The following is a 20,252-nucleotide window of genomic DNA, read 5'->3' on the forward strand; positions in this document are numbered from 1 at the left end:
CAAAGAAAGGGGAAATATCTATTTGCATATGGCTAGCACAAAGCAACATGGTATCCAAAATAAAATTGTTCAAGCCAAGAATTTGACGACCACATCAATTTCTAAATGAGGTTGTTTCCTTCAGTCACAAGTACTACTTTTAGTCCCTGAAATGGATAGAATAAGCAAAAAATAAATAAATAAATAAATAAATAAAAATAATAATAACATAATGCCAAGAAAACTTTTGTTTCCATACAGTTATTTTTTATTAATTTTTTTTAAAAGTCTGATTATGGAAATGAGGCGTGGTTTTTATGACATTACAAGTGGAGTGCTACTCCATTGCCGTGCTAATTGTTTACGCTTTACTGTCAACCGCATGTCCAGGCTATGATAATTTGCAATGTGTGCTGATGGAATCAGTGAATAGCATTTCATCGCGTTTGATGCAATGTGCAGAAGCGTAAAAAATGAATTTCAATAAGTGCACCAATTAAAATAATTGTTAGAAAATATTAACTTTTTTCAAATTATATAAAAAATTGTTAAAACCCTTGTTTTTAATAATGCTCTTGTAGAAAAAAAAAAAAAACACTTTTAAAATTTCAGAAATGGCTCCATGACTGGAATATCCCCAGGGTCTGATTACTGAATAGGCCATCTAGGCTGTGGCCTAGGGCCCCCACTTTTTAAGGAGCCCTCAAATGGCTAATTTCGTTTAACCAATAGCGAAAACTGTTTTCACTAATGGCTAAAATTGTAAGGATCGACTACACGGGCCCCGAAAAAGCATTTGGCTTAGGGCCCCCTGATATCTTAATTGGGCCTTGAATATCCCCTTTCATCCATTTACTTGGAGATTTTCAGACAAAAAGCAAAACTGGGGGGGGGGGGGGGGGGAATCTGTTTGGTATTGTGTGTACATGTAAAAATTGAATGTTTCCAAATATGCAGTAAACATGAGTAAGAGTAGAAATAAAATTTTTGGAAATAGTTAAATTCATACAAGTTTTCTCGAATATTCATTTATGAATACGATCAAATTTCGACCACTGGGCGAACACTAGTTAAAATAAATCAACAATGTTATGATTACTTCAGAAAGCAGTTGAGTCATCTGTTCAGAGATTCTTTTCCACTCTCATTTAAATTCATATTATTATTAATTTTCTAATTCTTCACATAAACTTACATGGAATTTCACAGATACAAATAAAAACCAATAAATTAAATTTTAAAACCAACCAAAAACAAAGTCTGACAAAATTTGGCAAATCTTAGATCTTCAATGATTTTACCAATCCAAAACAATGAAAAACTTGATTCAAAATGATCAATATTTTAGAAAAAAAAAAAAAAAAAAAAAGAAAATCTACTGTATAACTGTCTACAACTGATAAATTTTCTGATGGTAAGGTACATAATTCCAATGAAAATTGAATACATAAGAGCTTTTAAAATTTTGAAGAACCAATTTCTCAGGATAAAAACTAAGCCAAGAAACAAATATAGGCTATTTTCATTGCAGTTTCCTTATGATAAAAAAATAAATATTATTATAACTGTAAAACACATGTACACAATTTTCGACCTGAAACACAGGTAGCACCTTAATACATATCATTTCATCAGCTGAAGCTGAATAAATATCACAAAGCATATCAATATCACAACAGTAATAGTTACAGAACCTTATTTTATGAAAAATGTTTCTACCACACCTTTTCCAGATACAGATGTTATTTCCCAAACACTATCTGAGTCATCCGACTCATTTTCAGAACTAAGCTCAATCTTTTGATTTGGGACGCATGCCATATTTCGAGGGAAAATATGCAATGTATAAAGATCCGAATCACTATCTGTCGGAACACTGCATGCAACTTTCTTGGGCAAAATGTGCACGGCATCTGGATCTGAATCCGTCTCGGAATCTTCGCTCACAATGTAACGAATGCCGACTGGTTGCGAACGTTGCCATGGTCGAGCAGCTTTTCTGGCAATTTTGCGTTTCTTGAGAGGAAGGGAAGAAGTAATGTTCATTTCGTACGCATTCATGGCCCTCTTCACAGATTCTGGAATAAGACGTTCTGGAAGAATCGCATTCCTTAAGAACTGCTGAAACACACTCATATCAGCTCTCTCAGATATGTCGGTACCAAAGATGCCTTTGGCTTGCTTCCCGATGATAGGGACTATAGTCACAGGATTGACTAACTGCACAAATTTCTTTAGTTCGATGTACGAAGAATGATTAGAAAATGGCACCACGTGAACTTCAGAAAACTTGGCAAACGGTTGGAAATTATATCCACAGTATCTTGCTGTGGCAAGAATAGCATGAGTCTTTTTCTGCTGATTCCAGAGTGTGATGTTTTTCCCACTTATTTGATTTGTAGCTACCACAAATACTTTTGTACTTGATTCATCCTCTGTGATGATGTCGGATAATCCCATGATCTCCATCAATTCTTTCCTATTGGACTTGATACAAATTTTAGAATGGGTTTCTTTGGCTATCTGCAGCAATAAATCTTCTTTGCCTAAATTATCTAATCCTAAAAAAATACGGTCACTCTGCACGAGACAGACATGTACTTGAGATAGAATTTTTTCAGTTGCATCTTCTCTGGATGGAAACACACATTTAGGTGAGCAATAGGTATTATCCAAATATAATACATCTATGGGCGGCAATTCAAAGCCATCGAAGATCTCAGGCTTGTATCGGAAGTCGGCAGTGTACAGTATGTCTCCGAAATAGCTGCTGAAGAGAAACATTACAGATCCTGGACAATGATTTGCATCAAACAGAGTAACTGTAACCATTTCTTGACCTTCTAAATCTAAAGGAATGAGATGATCTTGTCCAATTTCCAAACTTTTTACCAGTGATGGATTAATCTGAAATTATAAATACTGCTAAGATATCGAAATTATAAATACTGCTAAGATATCTCAAACACATAAAACTTGGAGTGCGAATTGGTGACTAATTGAGTGTATGAATCGGTTTCTAGAGAAATGAAGTGAAGTTAATGTTTTGAAAGTTTAGTGCATTAAAAAAAGTTTTTAAGGTTACCTTTTAACAAAATTAAGTTTTTAAAAAACATTGAATACGTATATTGTATTAGCATAGTTTTTTTTTTACTGATTATTGTAAAATGCAATGTTTTTATGAATTTTATAATTATTACTTTAAATTTTTATTAATTTTAATTGAGTTACTTTAAGCATAGCTGCCTTACTCATTTTTTCTTTGTTTTCTACTTTAAAAAAGGATACAATTCATAAATAAAAAAATATTAGCTAGCATTAGATTAGCTGGTGTATAGCAATGAGTCATTTTCCTTTTTCTGACCAACATTTAATTTTTAAATTGGCATTGTTAAAACTACAGTAAAACCTTGCTAGATTGGACACTGATGGGACAAAGGTTTTTGTCCATAGCACAGGGGTGTCCTGCAGGGGAAAATTGGTTCTACAATTTTATTTGTTTACTTCAGCTTTGCCTGTAGTAGAACATTAAAAGATTATTTGGTTTGCATGTATATTTATAGTTAACGCCTACTATGTGCTAAGAATTTTTTTTTATTTTTAAGATCTCTTCAATTTTTGGTAGATTTGAAAACTGCAAGTATAGCTTAACAGAAACCACCATGGATAGGAGAGAAAGCGTCACTCTGTTGTCATGGCAACACCTCTTCATTTCTTGCCGTGCATGGGCTGCCGTTGTGAATTTTACTTTCCTTGCCTGGGGATACGCTTTAATAAGTAATTGAAATTTGTGAGCGACAAAAAAATGTTTAACTTATTTTCAGTGAAAGCCAAGACAAGAAAAAACTTATTATTCATACTTTCTGTCAATAATAAGCATACAAATGAGAAATGAAAATTAATTTTTGGAATGCCCAAGCTCTACTTGGTTTGCTTCAGATGACCGCACGTCAGTGTTACTAATAATTTCATGAATATAAAATGAAAAGGATTAGATTATGTTACAGTAAGGAACACTTTTTCAGGTCCCCAGTCCCTTTGAATAGGGACCTCCAAGCATTTGCCTCTCATTAAGGGACACTATTTAAGGGAGAGTCAGAGAAAAATCAGGGGTCGATCCAGGTTTTATTTTTTGGGTTCCCATTTTGTGATAAAGCAAAATATTTTTGTCAATTTTCTTTATTTTTGTGAAAAAGCAAAATATTTTTGTGAATTTTCTTTATTTTTGTAAAAAAGAACTTCTTGTGATTTTTTTCTTGGAAAAGATTATATAAAAGCATTTGTAGCTGTAGTATTGTTATAGAAAAGCCCTAGACAGGTTTCAGGGGTGATTGCAAGTTCTTGAAGAATACCTGAAAGCTGTCTAGAGAAAATGCGCTGGGGGAGGGGGGAAGTAAGACCCTTAACATTTTATTCGTAATTTGACACACATTACATTTATTGTTTTTTACAAATATACATATGCAAGGCACACTTTCTTAAGGTGCAAGTCTCACAACAGATTTACTGTTTGCCCCTCTTAAATACTTTTAGATCAATGAAAATTGCACATGCTGCTGAACGTAATGATAACTCCCAATAAATACAATATGAACAGACTCAAAGATATCACATATTTCTTAACACAGAAGAATGTATGTGTTTGAAAAACTTAAACCCAAAATAATACTGCACCAGCATTCAGCGTTTAATTTTTTGACATTTGACGTTCTTACAGAGTAGGTATTTCGTTTAAAACATTGCAATTTAATGATTTTAATAAATATATAAAGAAATTTTATTTGTTTGCCACTTAACAAGGTACAGTCAACATCAAAAATGCGAAAAATTCATTTACCATGACGCATGTAAGGAAATCAAGATCTTCGAAAGAAATAAAAATATAAAAACAGCATATAAAAGAATTTTATTTTTAGTAAAGTTATTTTAGAATTGGATTTCGAAACTCAACACAAATTAATACTAAATATATATTGCGTAATCAAAGTAAAATTTAGGATTTTCCTGAAAACAACAGAATTTTGGTATTTTCAAAGATAAATGTTTTGAACTGAAATGTGGGATAAATACGTGGCATTCTTACCACAAGTTAGCAAATGTTTTTTCATTTCATTGTCATCTAAATTTACCCCCAAAAATCTAACTAGAAATTCAAAATTCTCAAAAATGGCCCATTGCTTCATGATTATAAGTACAAAATTTGAATAAACTTACCAATCAATTTTCTGTTTTTTTTTTTGCTTCATTTCCAATCTCTTCACTTTCAGATTTTTTTGAGAATTCCTTCTTTTGCACTTGATTTTTGTATATTGACAGCCTCTCTGTGATTTTTGCTGCACTCATGTTTTTTTAAAACTCTATAGGGTGACAGCTTTTCTTGATATCAACTCCAATATTTACTCAAGGTTTGTTCAAATCACTAACATTCATGAAAGATGAACATATTTTGCACAAAAACCCTTAGCTGAATAACTATAGTAAAGCCGGCTATACACCTTTTCATAATTTGCAATGTACTTTTTATTTATTGCATGCTTCTTATTTCCATTTATACTCTCAAATACAATGCTTGAATCATTATTTGATGGCTCAATCTCAATATCATCATCAGTTGAAGTTGCTCCAGATTTACTTCCAGTATTTTCTGCTCAAAAATCGTTATACTTTCGCGAACTGCCTCACTGTCATTTGATGTACTATCTTTTACCGCATTTCCCGAGCCCTCCAAAACGGGAACATTTGTGTTACTGTATGATGAAGTGGTGGTAGCGATTTTATCGGGGTTGTTAATTGCTGACTTGAAGAAATTCACAATATTTTGGGACCCAACGTTCGAAGAGCGAAATTTTTTAACATAATACGCACAATTTCGGGAGGTACTTCCCGTTGCAGGACGTCCTCCTTTCATATTTTAATTTCTTGAAGAATAATTTTCAACGAACAAGCAATCTCTCCAAACTGAGATTATTGCAGCTGCTATCTCCAGCGCTCCATTATCCGCTAAAATTATCCATTATCCGCTCCCACACAAATTATAATCGAATGGAATATCAATTTATTCTTTGATGCGCCTAAAAAATGTCCTCTTAAACACGTGAAGGCGCGAACAAGCTAACTACGAAAAATATCGTCTGCGCTCCTGGATCGCAGACGATCTCTTACAAAAGAAAAATTAATACCGAGAAAGAAAACGAACTGGAATAATATACAATTACCACAATTTTTTAATTTATCGTCTGCAGATTACGCAATTCCCGCCACTTTTTAATATAATCCCACTCAATAAAACTTCCTTTACGCGCTGTTCCCGTTGCTCACCATTAGCGGGCATGCGTTAAAAAATTGCGAAATTGCTCATCTGGAAGTTTCATATTTATTTTAAGAAGACAGCAAGATTAAATAGAATGACCGACGATATTTTTCAGCTGGCATTGTATTTTATCAATAAAAGAAGGAATCTAAGAATTAAACTACAAAAAAATAATACCGTTATTCTTTTGGTTTATGCTGTACGCTCAAACTAGCGTGACTTTGGAAGTTATATTTTGCTCTTTCGCGTACAGTCTACAAGAAAAATAGCAGGAAAGAAAAAATGAATAATGCATTTTAAACCAGCAATTCTCCGCAGGCACCGGTCCGCGAAAAAATTTGACCGGTCTTCGAAGAATTATACCCATTTCCAATAAAATAAAATTTCCTTATTTTAATTTTATTCCTAATTTTATACGATATTTTATGCATTAATATATCCATTACTTTGCATACGTTTTGTGGTTTCTCTATAAGATTTTTTCGCTTATGAAAATTTACACAAATTAGCTGCGCTTATTTTTACATTCAAAGTGTGTAAGTTATTAAAAAAAATCTTACAATTAACTTTTGTAAGTTTATTTTAAGTAGAAGGGTTTTCTTTCTGGCATTTGTTTAAAAAAAAAAGGACAACACAGATTAGTTTATTTTAGTGAAAAAAAAAAAAAAAAATTTCTACCGGTCCGTGAAATTTTTTGACAAAGTTCTACCGGTCCGAGATTCAAAAAAAGATCAAGAAACGCTGCTTTAAACTAAAGAATATGAGAAAAAGTGGGTACCCCTGGCCTAATCACACCTTTTTTTTTCATTAAATGCAATCGTGTCAAGTGAGCTTTCGAGAACGGATAGTATCAACTACAAACTACAGGGAATTTCACCAATCGGTTGAATGGGGCCGCTTTTGCGATGGGGAATTTTGTGAATGGGGCCGCTTTTGCGACGCAGAATTTTGTGAAAGGGGTCGCTTTTGCCATGCTGAATTTTGTGAAGGGGCCGCAAAGCGGCCCCAATTTTGCACTGGATCGACCCCTGAAAATTATACAAAAATTATGTATTAATATATTAGAAATATCGAATTTATAGAAATTCAAGATTCTCTTTTTATCCAAAAATTAACTGATAAAAGTTTGTCAGTTTGTCTTGATGTTAACCGTCAAAAAAAAAAAAAAATAAAGTAATCTAAAATTATTGCTGAGGCCCACATTCATACTTTGCTTTAAACAGGCAGATTTCTGAATTTTTCAGGACGCTTCCAGGATAATTTCAGGAAGATTACTGAATTTTAGCTGAAAACGGTCTTGGTTTTTTGCAAGATATGTTACTGGCAGAAATTGGGACCATCAGATGCCTATTATTTTCCAGGAACGTTTGTGCAGTGTTTTTACAGAGTAGCATTGAGAATAAACTGCCGATAAAGCACTCCAAAAATCAACCAGGGCTGTGTACTAGTACTAGGATCAAGAGATAAAAACAAAATTGAGAAATATGCTAAGAGCCTATATGCAGAAAAGTTGCTTTTTATCAAGCTTATTTATCATACAAAATTTCAGCTAAATCAAATACTATCTTTAGCTGCACATTTGACTTTGTATTTTAAGTAATTAGCCTGATTTTTCACCAAACTGGCAAAAATGTAAAACATAACTATTGTGCGGCTCTGAGAAGTTGAGCTCTGACTCTTACAATGTTTACCTCTCTTTTGGAAAATAGAGAAGGGTAATTGGCACTAAGTTGAGTTGAGAAACTTTCTTAGTAGTTTTTCAAAAATATTCCAACTAAAATCCGAGCCAATAACGCGTCAATTTTTCCCGAAACTCCCTTAAAACATGTAAACATAATCAAGGTCACTGCTCCGCTAACCAAAGCTGCACTATACCTCTCATTTGAAACTTAAAATGTTTGAAATGAAACTCTTGATAAATAAAGACTTAATATTGAATTACCTAGGCCATTGCGAAATTGTTTTCAAACGTGTATTAAGCACGCTAATCGCACATGCTCTACCAGTGCACTTTCTTATTGCGTTTACTGGTATCAACCGCGTTCTTCGTTCTAACTGGTTATCTCTCTCTTTTTAAGTAGTTCATTATTTCAACCCATTAAAATTATTACTTCTAATATAAATAAAGAAGCTTTTTACATATTAACAACTTGAAAGTAGAAAAACACAATTATATATAAGTCAAGGTTTTTCTTCAACATCATAAATGAGAATTAAACTTCTAAATGTAGCATAGGATGATGACTCTTGATAGATCAGCATCAATTCTTATCAATGCTGCTTTAAAAGATGTATGAGTTTGGTAAGACCTCATCTTTAATAATTAGTATGCTGTTCAGTTTCAGTCTCCTCATCCGAAGAAAGATATTTTTTGATTGTAAAGGGCTCGAAGAAGTGCTTCAAGGCTAGTAAGAAGACTTTTATATAGGAACTAGCAAAAATAGAAATACCAGGCATTTTCTGGGTCAGTAATAATTATGATAAACAATGGTTACTTACATTTGTTTTTTGTTTTAAGTGAAAGAATTCGAAACACATCTTTTTGACATGATTAAAAATCGAGCTTCTTCCTTACTCATAAAACTAAAATAGCAATAAGTATAAAGAACAAAATAGTATTCATTTAGAAACGAAAGCACGTCATTTAAGCATTTACAAATTTGGAAGAATTTACAAAGTATGAAATTAATCTTCACATGTTTAAAAAAATTTATCTCTAAATACTTTTTTTTTAAACATGGAGTCTAAAAGCTCCTCTGTATGACTATTGAAGTATGAAGTGTTTAAAAAAATGTAGCTGCCCTTATACTTGCTTTAGTTATTTTGGGGAATTTCAATCATTGTGGGTTCTTAGTGCGATTTTACCGAATATGCCGGAATCGTTTTGGGATACCTTCGATAATGCTATCCCTCCTTTCCTTACTTTGTAAAACAATATTTTACTAATTTTCGTTACAGAGATATTGTCGCCAGATGCTAAGTTACTTTTGGTCATCTTAAAACGGCGCTAAACAGTTTCATTTGGAATGTTTCTAAATTAAGTACATAGTAAAATTTGGCAATTGTTTGAAATTGTGCAAAAAGAAAATATAATGGAAGCCTTTGTGTTCTTTATAGGTTTGCCTAATTTAGTTGCTGGATTATTTTACACAATAAAATGTTTTTTAAAGATTCTTTGATTGGCGATATTTTGTTTACATGGTGAAAGCTGAGAAACATTATTATATAGTCTTTGGTTTCAAAAACAGCGACAGTTGAAAAAACTGCCAAATGCATCAGCTACTGAAATCTTTCTGCAAAAATTTTGGCGATATTTCTGCTGGTTGATTGGATAATGAGTAAGTGTCCAATCAGCATATAAATAATAATAGATGAACCATTAATTACATTAAAGTTCCGTTTAAATGGAAAATGATCAGCCAAATCCATTTATTATCAGCCAATCTTGAGGGAAAATGTTTCTTTAAGATTTGACTTGAGAAAAGCCTCGAGAAGTCAGACGTAACGCAAAAATATTCAACAGTACAACAATTCTGGCTATCAACTGGGAGTTCTGGAGTTTTTTTTTCTCGTGCTTTTTAATCTCAATTGCTTATTGGCCAGAGTTCGTTTCGCCTGCTGCTTGAGTGAGTTACTGTAGTGCGGTCGCTTCGGCCAGACATTTTGCTGTATCTATTTTACATTACATATTTGTGTACTTAATTTAATTAAAATACTAAAGTGTTTTTTTTTTTTTTGCAAACGCTCCTTTTTGCATTTTTTTTTGCGCTATTTAATTAAACGAAAAAAGTGCAGTTTTTTAAAAATGATCTTTGTTTAATTTTTGCATAAAAAGGTGAATGACACAAAACATAACTGGAAATAGGCATAGAAAATAGGAAAAAGACAGATATAGATTAATTAATACCGCTGCCAAATTTATTTAAACAGCCGCCACAGGCAGCGAACTTGGTATAAAAACAGGGGGCATGGGCATGGCCGTACGGGTACTGCTAGTGATCTTTATAAAGTCAAATAAACAAAAGATCCATGTGAATTGTAACTGTTATATCAGGGTGATTCCACGTCAACTGACCTCAATTTCTCACACTGTTCCTGCTCGATCATCTCTGAATGGGATGAAATTTTATAAAGGTGTAAGGTGTGAGATGTTTTTGAAACTAACCCATGCAAAGTCTCAGCTTTCGAGATCCGAATTCTGAGTATCTAGGATCTCCAAAATGGCAGATCAGCTTTTTGAGAAGAATTGCCATGTTGTGGTCAAGGTTACAGAAAATTTTATAACACTGGAAGCATGAAATTTTAGAGCTTAAAGTGCATTTGGTTGTTGATTCGTTCTAGTATTTATGTGAGCTTCAGCTCATAAGATTTTGAGTTTATTAATCAAAAAAACGTAATTTGACTCCTAGGTTTGGATTTTTATAAAATTTTGCATCTTTGCTCTTTACTCTTTCTATGCATTTTAGAAAGCATATGAAATATTTTTGGAGAATCTCAATTGGTTTAGGTTCCATAGAAATGCATAATAACAGTGAAGTTTCAAAAAAACTGGAAAAAAAAAAAATCTTCTGTATGAAGTGATTTTGATTTAGGGCTCCAGATTTGTGGAAAAAGTCATGTTGGTTGCTTGTGTATCATACAATGCTTACAGTACTTGCAGAACAATTTTGGTCAAATGATTTTACGTTGCAGAACATAGTCAAGTATTCTGCTTTGGGATTGTCAGTACAGACCAACAATATAAAATGTGCAAGAGAGATGGGCCTTTAACAGCTTTAAAAAGGAAAAAATAGCTTAACTCAAAAACTATGTTTGAGAATTTAAGAATCCTACAATAAATTTCAATGCAGATAACTATTTGACTTTAATGGATTGGAATTCAGTTACACTTATTTTAATGGAAAATGGTTTGAAATAATTAAAACTAAATGAACTACTTTAAAAGAGTGAGACAATCAACTAGAACAAAGACACAGGTGATACCAGTGAACATAATAATTAGTGTGTTTAATACACGTTTGATAGCAATTTTGCATCGCCTAGGTAATTCAACTAACTATAGATCAAGATTATTTATTTATATATCAAGATCTATTATCTAGGTAATTCAACTACTTAACAAGAGTTTAATTTCGAATACACAAAGTTTCAAATAAGAGGTATTTATTATATTTTATCATTTCATTTTTGCCAGTTTGGTGAAAAACCCAGCTAATTACTTAAAATTCAAAGCCAAATGGGCAGCTAAAGATAATTATTTGATTTAGCTGAAATTTTGTATGATAAATAGGCTTGGTAAGAGGAAACTTTTCTGCACATGGGCTTTACATATTTCTAAATTTCATTTTTTTCACTCCACCAGGGTGGTGACAGGAACTGTGAAAAAAAGTTCCCTGACTTTTACCTGATTAAGTTCACCAAATTTCCCTGATTTACGTTACCAATGATAATAGTTTTCTAAATGTTTTAAGTTGTGTAAAGTCGTTGAACTACAGATATATTTTAAAAAGATGCTACTTTTTTACTAAAATGGTTTAAAAAAAACATATCAAGTCAATTTTTTTTGGAAAAAACCCCCTACAAAACAGTACATTAAATTTTTCTACAATGGAAAGATTATAGAAAATTAAAAAAAAAAACTTTACTTCCAGAAACCACTTAGCATAAGAATTTTTAGAAACTATTAAAATCACACTTAAAAACATATGTGTATTTATGATAGAACTAAAAAGTAATTGAAATTATTTTGAACTAAATTTTCAAACAGTATAATTAATTGTTCCAAGAATAACAAGTAATAGTGAAGGAACAGAAGTAATGTAGTTATTCTTATATAACTAATTGACATAGTTATGCAAAACAGATGAAACCATTTGACATCAATTCATAGGGAGCTCTTCTCTAATCAAGATTATAGGTTTTAATGAATGAATACAGCATTTTAACAATAAAAAATAAAGATATTTACTTAAGTACACAAGTTAACTCTATTTCAAATGATTTCAGTATGTAACAAAAAAAATGAAAGGGGAAAAACAGAAAAAAAAGCAATTAGTTAATTTTAAAATTATAAAAGAAGAATACAACTTGGTTATAAAATAAAAGAATCATTTAAGTCTGAAGAAAAGAAAACTTTTATAATCTGCGGCGATAACAAATAGTATAACAGCAAAAAACAAAGTTTTTTTAAATTGAAAGTTCAATTTTAGCAATTAAATTAAAAACGCGAAGAAGTAATAACTTTTAAGCTTTTATCAGTATTAATTCAAAAACCAATGATTTCTTTTTGAAATCATGATTACAGTACGCCAATTACTTCGAGACAATGGAATAAAGGCAAAGGAGTTAAGGCATTAATGAAGGCTTCCTCTTTGCCTGTATGGGTGTTTATTTTACGTAGCATTGAAAGGGTGAAATGAAATTTCAAGCTATGTAAAAAAAACAACCTAACAGACACAGAAGCAATCTTGGGAAGTTCATCCTGTGGTTAATAAGTAAGATTCAATACTTTGACGTTGAGGAAAAAAGATGCACAAATATGCGGCAGTGTATAATCACACCTCATTAATTTTACTTTTTTTAGTTTCAGATAATTGGCAGAAAATGCGTAGGGAATTAGAGTACTTAATTTTGTAAAGAAAAATTTTTTTTTTTCCTTCATAAAATCAGTTTTCCCTGATTTTCTGTTATTTTTTCGAAATTCCCTGATATTTCTCTGATCTGTCGCCACCCTGTCCACCCTAGTGTGAGATGGGGGGGAAGGGGTTCCGATGCCTCGGTTGAGCACTTCAGGAAACTGGAAAGCCTAAACATACAGTTATGGGCAAAGCTTTCATTTGCACAAGATTAGACATTCTGCTCCTTTGTCTTTAAGTAATTAGGTTACTAAGATCATGATTTCAAGAAGAAATCATTTTTTCAATTATGTTTTGTGTAACTAGATTAGAATCATTTGTATAAGTATTATATATGCTTTGAAATACAAATCTGGGTGCCCACATTAAATACATTAAATTTTAACTTACAGTATAAAAAATATATATATTAGTTCACTGCATTTAATCTATTTTTGATGTTTGCTCCCAAAAAACAATTTCACTAAAAATAGAGTTTGGGACAGGAGAGTGATAACCATAGCTGTAGCCCAAATTGTAGCGCCCAAAATTTTGTCAGCCCTGGTTTCAACTTGTAAAAATGAAGATTTTTTGATGCAGTATTAATGTAACTACTTTACAAATACTATGAATAAAAAGAATTTTCACTAGTCACTAACATAAAAAAAGAAAAGAAATTTTTAAAAACTATTATGCCTTACCTTTAGTTTATGAATCAAAAATTTGCATGTGACTGGTGAAGCATATATTGGATAAGGCCATGAATTTGTAAGTCCAACAATGTGATCCCCATGAAAATGTGATAGGAAAAATATTCGAGCTTGGGGATTGGCTTTAACATTCCAGGTATCAATAGCAATGGGTGTGCCAGGTAAAACATGGCCATTGCTATTCATTTTTATCTGTAACAACAACTGAATGTACAATAAAGACATAATATAATTACAAATACATTTTTACAAAAAAAAAAAAGATTTTTAATAGCTATATTTTCTTAGAAAACAAAATGTGTTAAGTGTTTAAAAATGTTTGAAAGTCTTTTTTTTTTCTTTACTTGAGATAAAGCAAACTCATTTGAAAAAGTAACTTTCCTGTTTCGTAACAGCTAGCAGCTTTAGTTTTCTAGGTTCAAAACAACAAAAAATATGTAAGGTCAGTTGGGGTAAGTGTGGTCTTGGGGCAAGTGCGGCTTACGTTAATAATCAGAAGCCGGGAATATCTGCAAAGCTGCTGCCACCTGGGTAGTTTGGTAAATGTTATTACTTTGCACTGTGTGCGTTAGATCGCGCTACTTGAATGGTAACTCTACTCCCTCCCTTGTTTCCTATTTTTTCTCATTCCCACTACAGTGCCATGTTGTTATGGTTCGAGAAATCATCGTTTCTTCTGTAGTTGTTCTCACTTTTTCGTGCTTCCAAAACCTAAGTACAACTATTTCATGTCTACTTTTCGTATTTTTAAAGCTGGAATTCATTATTTTTCACTTTAAAATCAATTAATTTTAGGGCTGCACTTGCCCCAGAAAATTATATGACTGGGAAAGTGCGGCCCGAAAAAAAGGGGCAAGTGCAGCCTTTTCAATTTTTGGGGCTGCACTTTCCCATTAATCTGGCAATGTTCTTTAATGACAGATATAATTTGCTTGCAATGATTTAATGAAGCAATGTAATTAATTTTTAATCCCCGCATCTTTATCTAACTAACAATAAGTGTCACTAGTCTATATTGCTTCAATTGTTTTTTATTTTTAGTAAAAATGGTGCGGAATTACAAAAGAATAACGTCAAAAGTGGCTCCTACCAGTTGGGAGGAACTTTCTGCTGCTTTAGAAGCGATACGTTAAGGTACCCTTACCTGTAAAGGTGCGAGCCGGAATTTTAAAATACCACGGGCAACATTACAAGATCATCTAAAAGGTCGGCGTGGAGTAAAGTCCAAAACGATGGGCCGGCCACCTGCAATATCTGTTGCAATAGAACACATGATTGCCTACAATTTCAGACACATGGAAAGGTATGGTTTCGGTTTATCATGCAGAGAGGTAATGGACTTTGTAGGGGAATACGTCCGAAGGAACAATATTTCAACACCATTTAATAATGGAAATCCTTCTGCTGATTGGTTTATTTCCTTCATTCACCGCCACAAGCTGTCCATAAAGAAACCCCAGGGGGTTGAAATAGCCAGGAAACGTAGTTGCGATCCGTTTATCATTGAGGATTATTTCAATTTCCTATTAAAAACACTAGCTGAATTTGACTTATCAAACAAGCCTTATAGAATTTGGAACCTGGATGAGACCAGTTTTTGTGAAGACTCAAGCAAGACTAAAGTTGTTGGTGCAGTAGGCGCCCCATGCACTAGAACAACTAGTTCTTCTGGTAAAGAAAATGTTTCAGTTCTACCAGCTTGCAATGATTCAGGAGAGAAAGCTCCACCTTTGATCATCTTTAAAGGGAAAAACGTTCGGGATCAGTGGACAGCTCCTGATGGAAGTGGATTTCCTAGTACCACATATGTAGCCACTAGCAATAGCTGGATGGAAACAGAAGTTTTCATCAACTACTTCGAAAAAAGCTTCATAAAGGCTATAGGGGTTGAGAGGCCAGTTCTCTTAATTTGTGACAGGCATTCAACTCATGTTGGTCTAGATTTAGTAGAATAAGCAAGAAAACATAATAGTTATGAAATTACCTCCACATTCCAGCCATATACTTCAGCCCCTGAATTTATCAGTTATGAAATCACTGAAAACTCGCTGGGACATATCGCTGACATCGTGGCAAAAGCATCACATTGGCCAAAAGTTACCGAAACAAGAATTTTCGAAAATGTTGGGAGGAAACTGATAGTAATATAGTCAGAAATGGGTTCTATAAGGCTGGTATTTTCCCATTCAACTCTTCAGTAATTCCTGAAGATAGCTACGATCCTTTGGCCTTGAGAAGATGGAAAAAAGCCAGAACACAGAAGAACTCAGCGCCAGCACCAGATAATGAAAACTCTGATCAAATTAGGAATTTAAACATATCGTCGCAATCTGCAGCTCTACAACCTCAGCTAAGTGTTTCTAATAATACTTCATCAACAGCAAGCCATATCATCTCATTTGAGGAACTGCTTCTTGACACAATTAAGTGTCATTCATCAGCAGGCCCACACAAAAGGCGCAAAAAAATTGCAATGGGAGCTGAAGTTATCACTAGTGATGAAATTGGAAAGAATGAAAACCAAAGGTGAAGAAGAATGCAAAAAAAATTCAAAAAAAAAAAAAAAAATACGAACATCCGAAAGAAATTATTTGAGGAGGAAGAAAGTGATGATAATGAAAATATGAGTTTAAGGGAAGATTCACATGATGAAATGACAGTTGAAGAAATGATTGCCACAGAGCAAAAACAGCAAGCTATAATTCAGTGGGGAAGGCATCCAGTGGAGAGAAAGGTAGGCGACTGGGTTCTTGTGAGATTTTCTACAAAAAAGATGACTAAACATTTTGTAGACAAATTACTAATATAAATGATGATAATTAACCTGAAATTAAATTTTTAAAGTTAAAAAAGGCTGGAAATTATAACACTGTGTTTAGTTATCCTTCAAGAGACGACAACATTGCATCAATCCTTTCAAATCCCTCTTCAGATTGTAGAGGAAATTTGATATTCCAAGTAACATTTTCAGAATATAATATAAATTAAATTGTTAATTACTATACCAATTGTACTCATACAAAAAAATATGTTCAAGTTCGCCAAAGAGATGTTACCTTTTGTCAGTTGTATAGTTACCTTTTGTATTATTAAGTTAATACTTTATAAGTTCGTTGATATTCAAGTTTTGAAGATTATTCCTTGATATGCAAGTTTTGTTTTTGTTTTTTTAAGCTTATTAGCATAATAAAAGTTATCTTTCATGTTCCTTATTTAATTTAAAATAAAAACTTCATAATTTTGTTTAATAATCCATTGTTCCTTGAACGTTCTTCATTTTACATTGACAGGATTAGTTAGGAAAAATGTAATAACTTCCCAATGAATAGGTGAAAATAAAAAAATCGTTTTTAATCGGGAAAAAATACTCTATTGATTGCACTTTCCCCTTATTTTCTCAAACGGTGGAAAAAAAAATCAGATAGGTGATGCTCTTGCCCCACTTTTATTGAGAAAGTGCGACCCCAGAGCACAATAGTTTTAAAAAAAATTTTCAACTTTTTTACCTGCAATAATTTTAACAGGCTCATGTCTTGGGAAACACACTAAAACAGGTAACATACGAAATAAAAATTAAAAAATTTGTATCAAGTCTTGTAATGTCTAGGTCTTAAAGTCGAACTGTACAATTTAAGGGCTGCACTTCCCCCAACTCACCTTACTACATACTTAATGAAATAATCACTCAACCACACATTTGTTACATCCATACTAACATAAAGCTGTTAGAGTTTGTTTGTTTGAATGCGCTAATCTCAAGAACTACTGGTTCGAATTGAAAAATTCTTTTCGTGTTGTTTAGTTCATTCATTGAGGAAGGCTATAATAGTGTTAAGAGTTCGTGATACAACTTCAAACTTTCTTTAAATGATAACACAGTTCTTGAGAAAACCATCCACACCAGCGATTCAAAACAAATGGTTTGTCACGGTTGTATTACACAATTAAACGGTTTCAAGAGAAGCAAAATGTTCATCAACGGCTATACTTAAGCAAATGTTTTCAACCAGATTTTTAGGGAAGTTACTATATTAAAAAGTATATTTTTGAGTACAGAAATTTCTTGATTAAAAGCAGAAATGGTATTGCAAATTCTTTTTATTTTGATAGCTTGTGAAACAATGAGTGATATTGAAGAGCAAGATCTGAAAGGTGTGTTTTCATACATAACTTTGTTACTTCAATTATTTTTCAACTATTCCAATCAGTTCAGCTAGTATTGAAAATCATTTTCGTGTCTCAGGAAGTTAGAGAATTACTTTCGAAGCACAATGGGGACAAAAAAAAACCTTACTGAAAAAAGAGCATGACATTGGGCATTGCTGGATTAGTAACAAGATTTCCGGTTCTTCTGTATTTTAAAGATCAAGCATCAAAACTTTATTAAAAGATGAAAACTGTAGTATCAAGATATTTTGTATGATAACATATAATGATAAATTACAAATTTTGTCATAAAAATTTAAATTGTTTTTGAATACTAATTTATTTTAATTCTAAACATATATCATGATTACTTGCTGTTAGCCATTATGTATTTTGTTCTATACTGAGGTAATTCTTATTCAAGAAACTCGACCCCCCAAATGGAATGCTGAAATGCCGCCTCTGGTATCAATATTTATCTACCATTCTACATCATGTTAAATTATACTAGAAATGTTTTTTGTATAGTATTTAAAATAACTGTAAGAAAAAAAATTAGGCACGGGGTTCAGCATTTAACTTTTTAACCCAAGACACTGTTTAAGAGCACAGAGTTTCGTTCAAACCTTATAAACTCAGTGATTTTCACAAAAATAAAAAATATTTTATTTGTTTACCTGTTAACTAAGCGTACTAAACATCGAAAATTCGAAAAATCAGATTTCCACAGCGGATGCAAGGAGATTGCAATCCTCAAAGTGAAGGAATCAAAAGTATAAAAACGGCTTGTAAAATAAATATTTTTGATAAAATTACTTTTGAATTGCATTTTAGAGTCCTATGATAAACATATCATTAATATCTGGACACAGTTGAAGCAAAAATAAATAAATAAATAAAATAAAAAATAAACCATTGATTCAGCATTTTAATTATTGACTCATAAAAGAAAATGGAATTCCCCTTTAAAAACTGAAAATAAGCTTTGTTACAAAAATAAAGAGACTTTTCATTTATTTGCATCCTAATAAAGCGAAGTTAGCTTGAAAAAAAAGAATAAAATATGATTCTCATATCGGATGTAAAAAGATTGCGTTTTTCAAAATGTAGGCATCCATAGGAAAAAATAACGGTAAATAAAAGTTTATTTAAAGTTAATTATCACTTTTAGTATTGAAAAACCAAACCCATATAACTTTCTCCCAAAATAAGTTTAACATCGCACCACCAGACACTAAGTGGCGATAAGTTTGAATTTTGTAACCCTATCTGAAGCGATCACATCCGCCCCACCCATGCTATCCTTTGCAGTTCTAAATTCATTTCGCTGTATATTATTGATGATTAAATCATGAGTGGGGAGAAAAGTGCTTACCACGCCTATTCAGAGAATGTTGACGGATTTCCAAAGAAGTTTACAACAACACCGCTGCATAAAACAAACAAGCAAAATTATAAACCAAACTGACTTTCGGCTGTTAATTTCTTTCAAAGAAAACAACAGGCATTATATTTATTTGGCGGTAGTAATTACTTATGGCTTGCAGGAGCATCACAAGAGTGCCGATTTTTTTTTCTTTTGCAAAATTAGCTGATTTTGTATAAGTTGATATCTCTAATTTAACTTTAAATATGCTGTATTATTTCAATTTCAGATTTGCTCTTTCAATAAACAATTTGTGAAAGATCCGTTTTTGTTTACCAGAATTTTGTGAAGGGTCCGTTTTAGTTGATCGGATTTTTGTGAAAGGTCCGTTTTGGTTGATCGGATTTTTGTGAAAGGTCCGTTTTGGTTGATCGGATTTTTGTGAAAGGTCCGTTTTGGTTGATCGGATTTTTGTGAAGGGTCCGTTAGCGGACCCAAATTTGCTCTGGCCAGACCCCTGCACTTGTCTTAAAAAGCATTTAATCAATTAAAATAATCAGTTAAAACAGTTTGACATCTCTTTTTTGCAATACAAGCCTGTTTCTCAATATAAATATTTAACTTATTTACCTTAGCAAGTCCTTCAGTGTCCCTTTTGCTCAGGAAAAAGTTTTTCAATTCTTTACTGTATTTCAGTGCTTCCGAAAAGTCTAATTGTGCAAACATCATTTTCAGTCACAAGAAGTTCAACCTCATCATCGTCAGAAAGAACACATAGTTCAGTTGTATTGTGAGAAATGAAATTTGAAACATTCAAGTTCTCTTCCTCAATCCACAAGTCTTCATCAATTTGAACGTAGTCTTCAGCACTGACTTTTGAATTCAAATGAACCAGTAGCTCATTAAGTTCTTTTTCCTCTTCTGCTCCTCCTAATGCACTCACTGTCAGGTATCATTTCACTCCTGAACAAAAATCCTGCCTTTTTAAAACATTTTGAAATGCTCCCAGGTTCCACTTTTTTGAGAGCTGACGTGATCTACAAAACAGCATCCAAAACTATTACAGATTTTGCTAGTTCTTCACGAGATTTACTCGAAGAAATCTGCGAAAGAATGTGCCTGAGTAA

General features: G+C 32.6%; 1 protein-coding gene across 1 annotated transcript; it reads right to left on the reverse strand.

Annotated features, from left to right (window-relative positions):
* Positions 1-893: 893 nt before the first annotated feature.
* LOC129232684 (5' exonuclease Apollo-like) lies at positions 894-19,867 on the reverse strand. Its single transcript, XM_054866813.1, has 3 exons — positions 19,756-19,867; positions 13,605-13,805; positions 894-2,886 (listed from the first exon to the last, which is right to left on the reverse strand). The coding sequence occupies exons 1-3, from the start codon at positions 19,852-19,854 to the stop codon at positions 1,675-1,677; spliced, it is 1,512 nt and encodes a 503-aa protein (XP_054722788.1). The 5' UTR covers positions 19,855-19,867; the 3' UTR covers positions 894-1,674.
* Positions 19,868-20,252: the final 385 nt, after the last annotated feature.

This window comes from Uloborus diversus, unplaced genomic scaffold, assembly GCF_026930045.1.
Source record: "Uloborus diversus isolate 005 unplaced genomic scaffold, Udiv.v.3.1 scaffold_1301, whole genome shotgun sequence".
Taxonomy (NCBI): Eukaryota; Metazoa; Arthropoda; class Arachnida; order Araneae; family Uloboridae; genus Uloborus; species Uloborus diversus.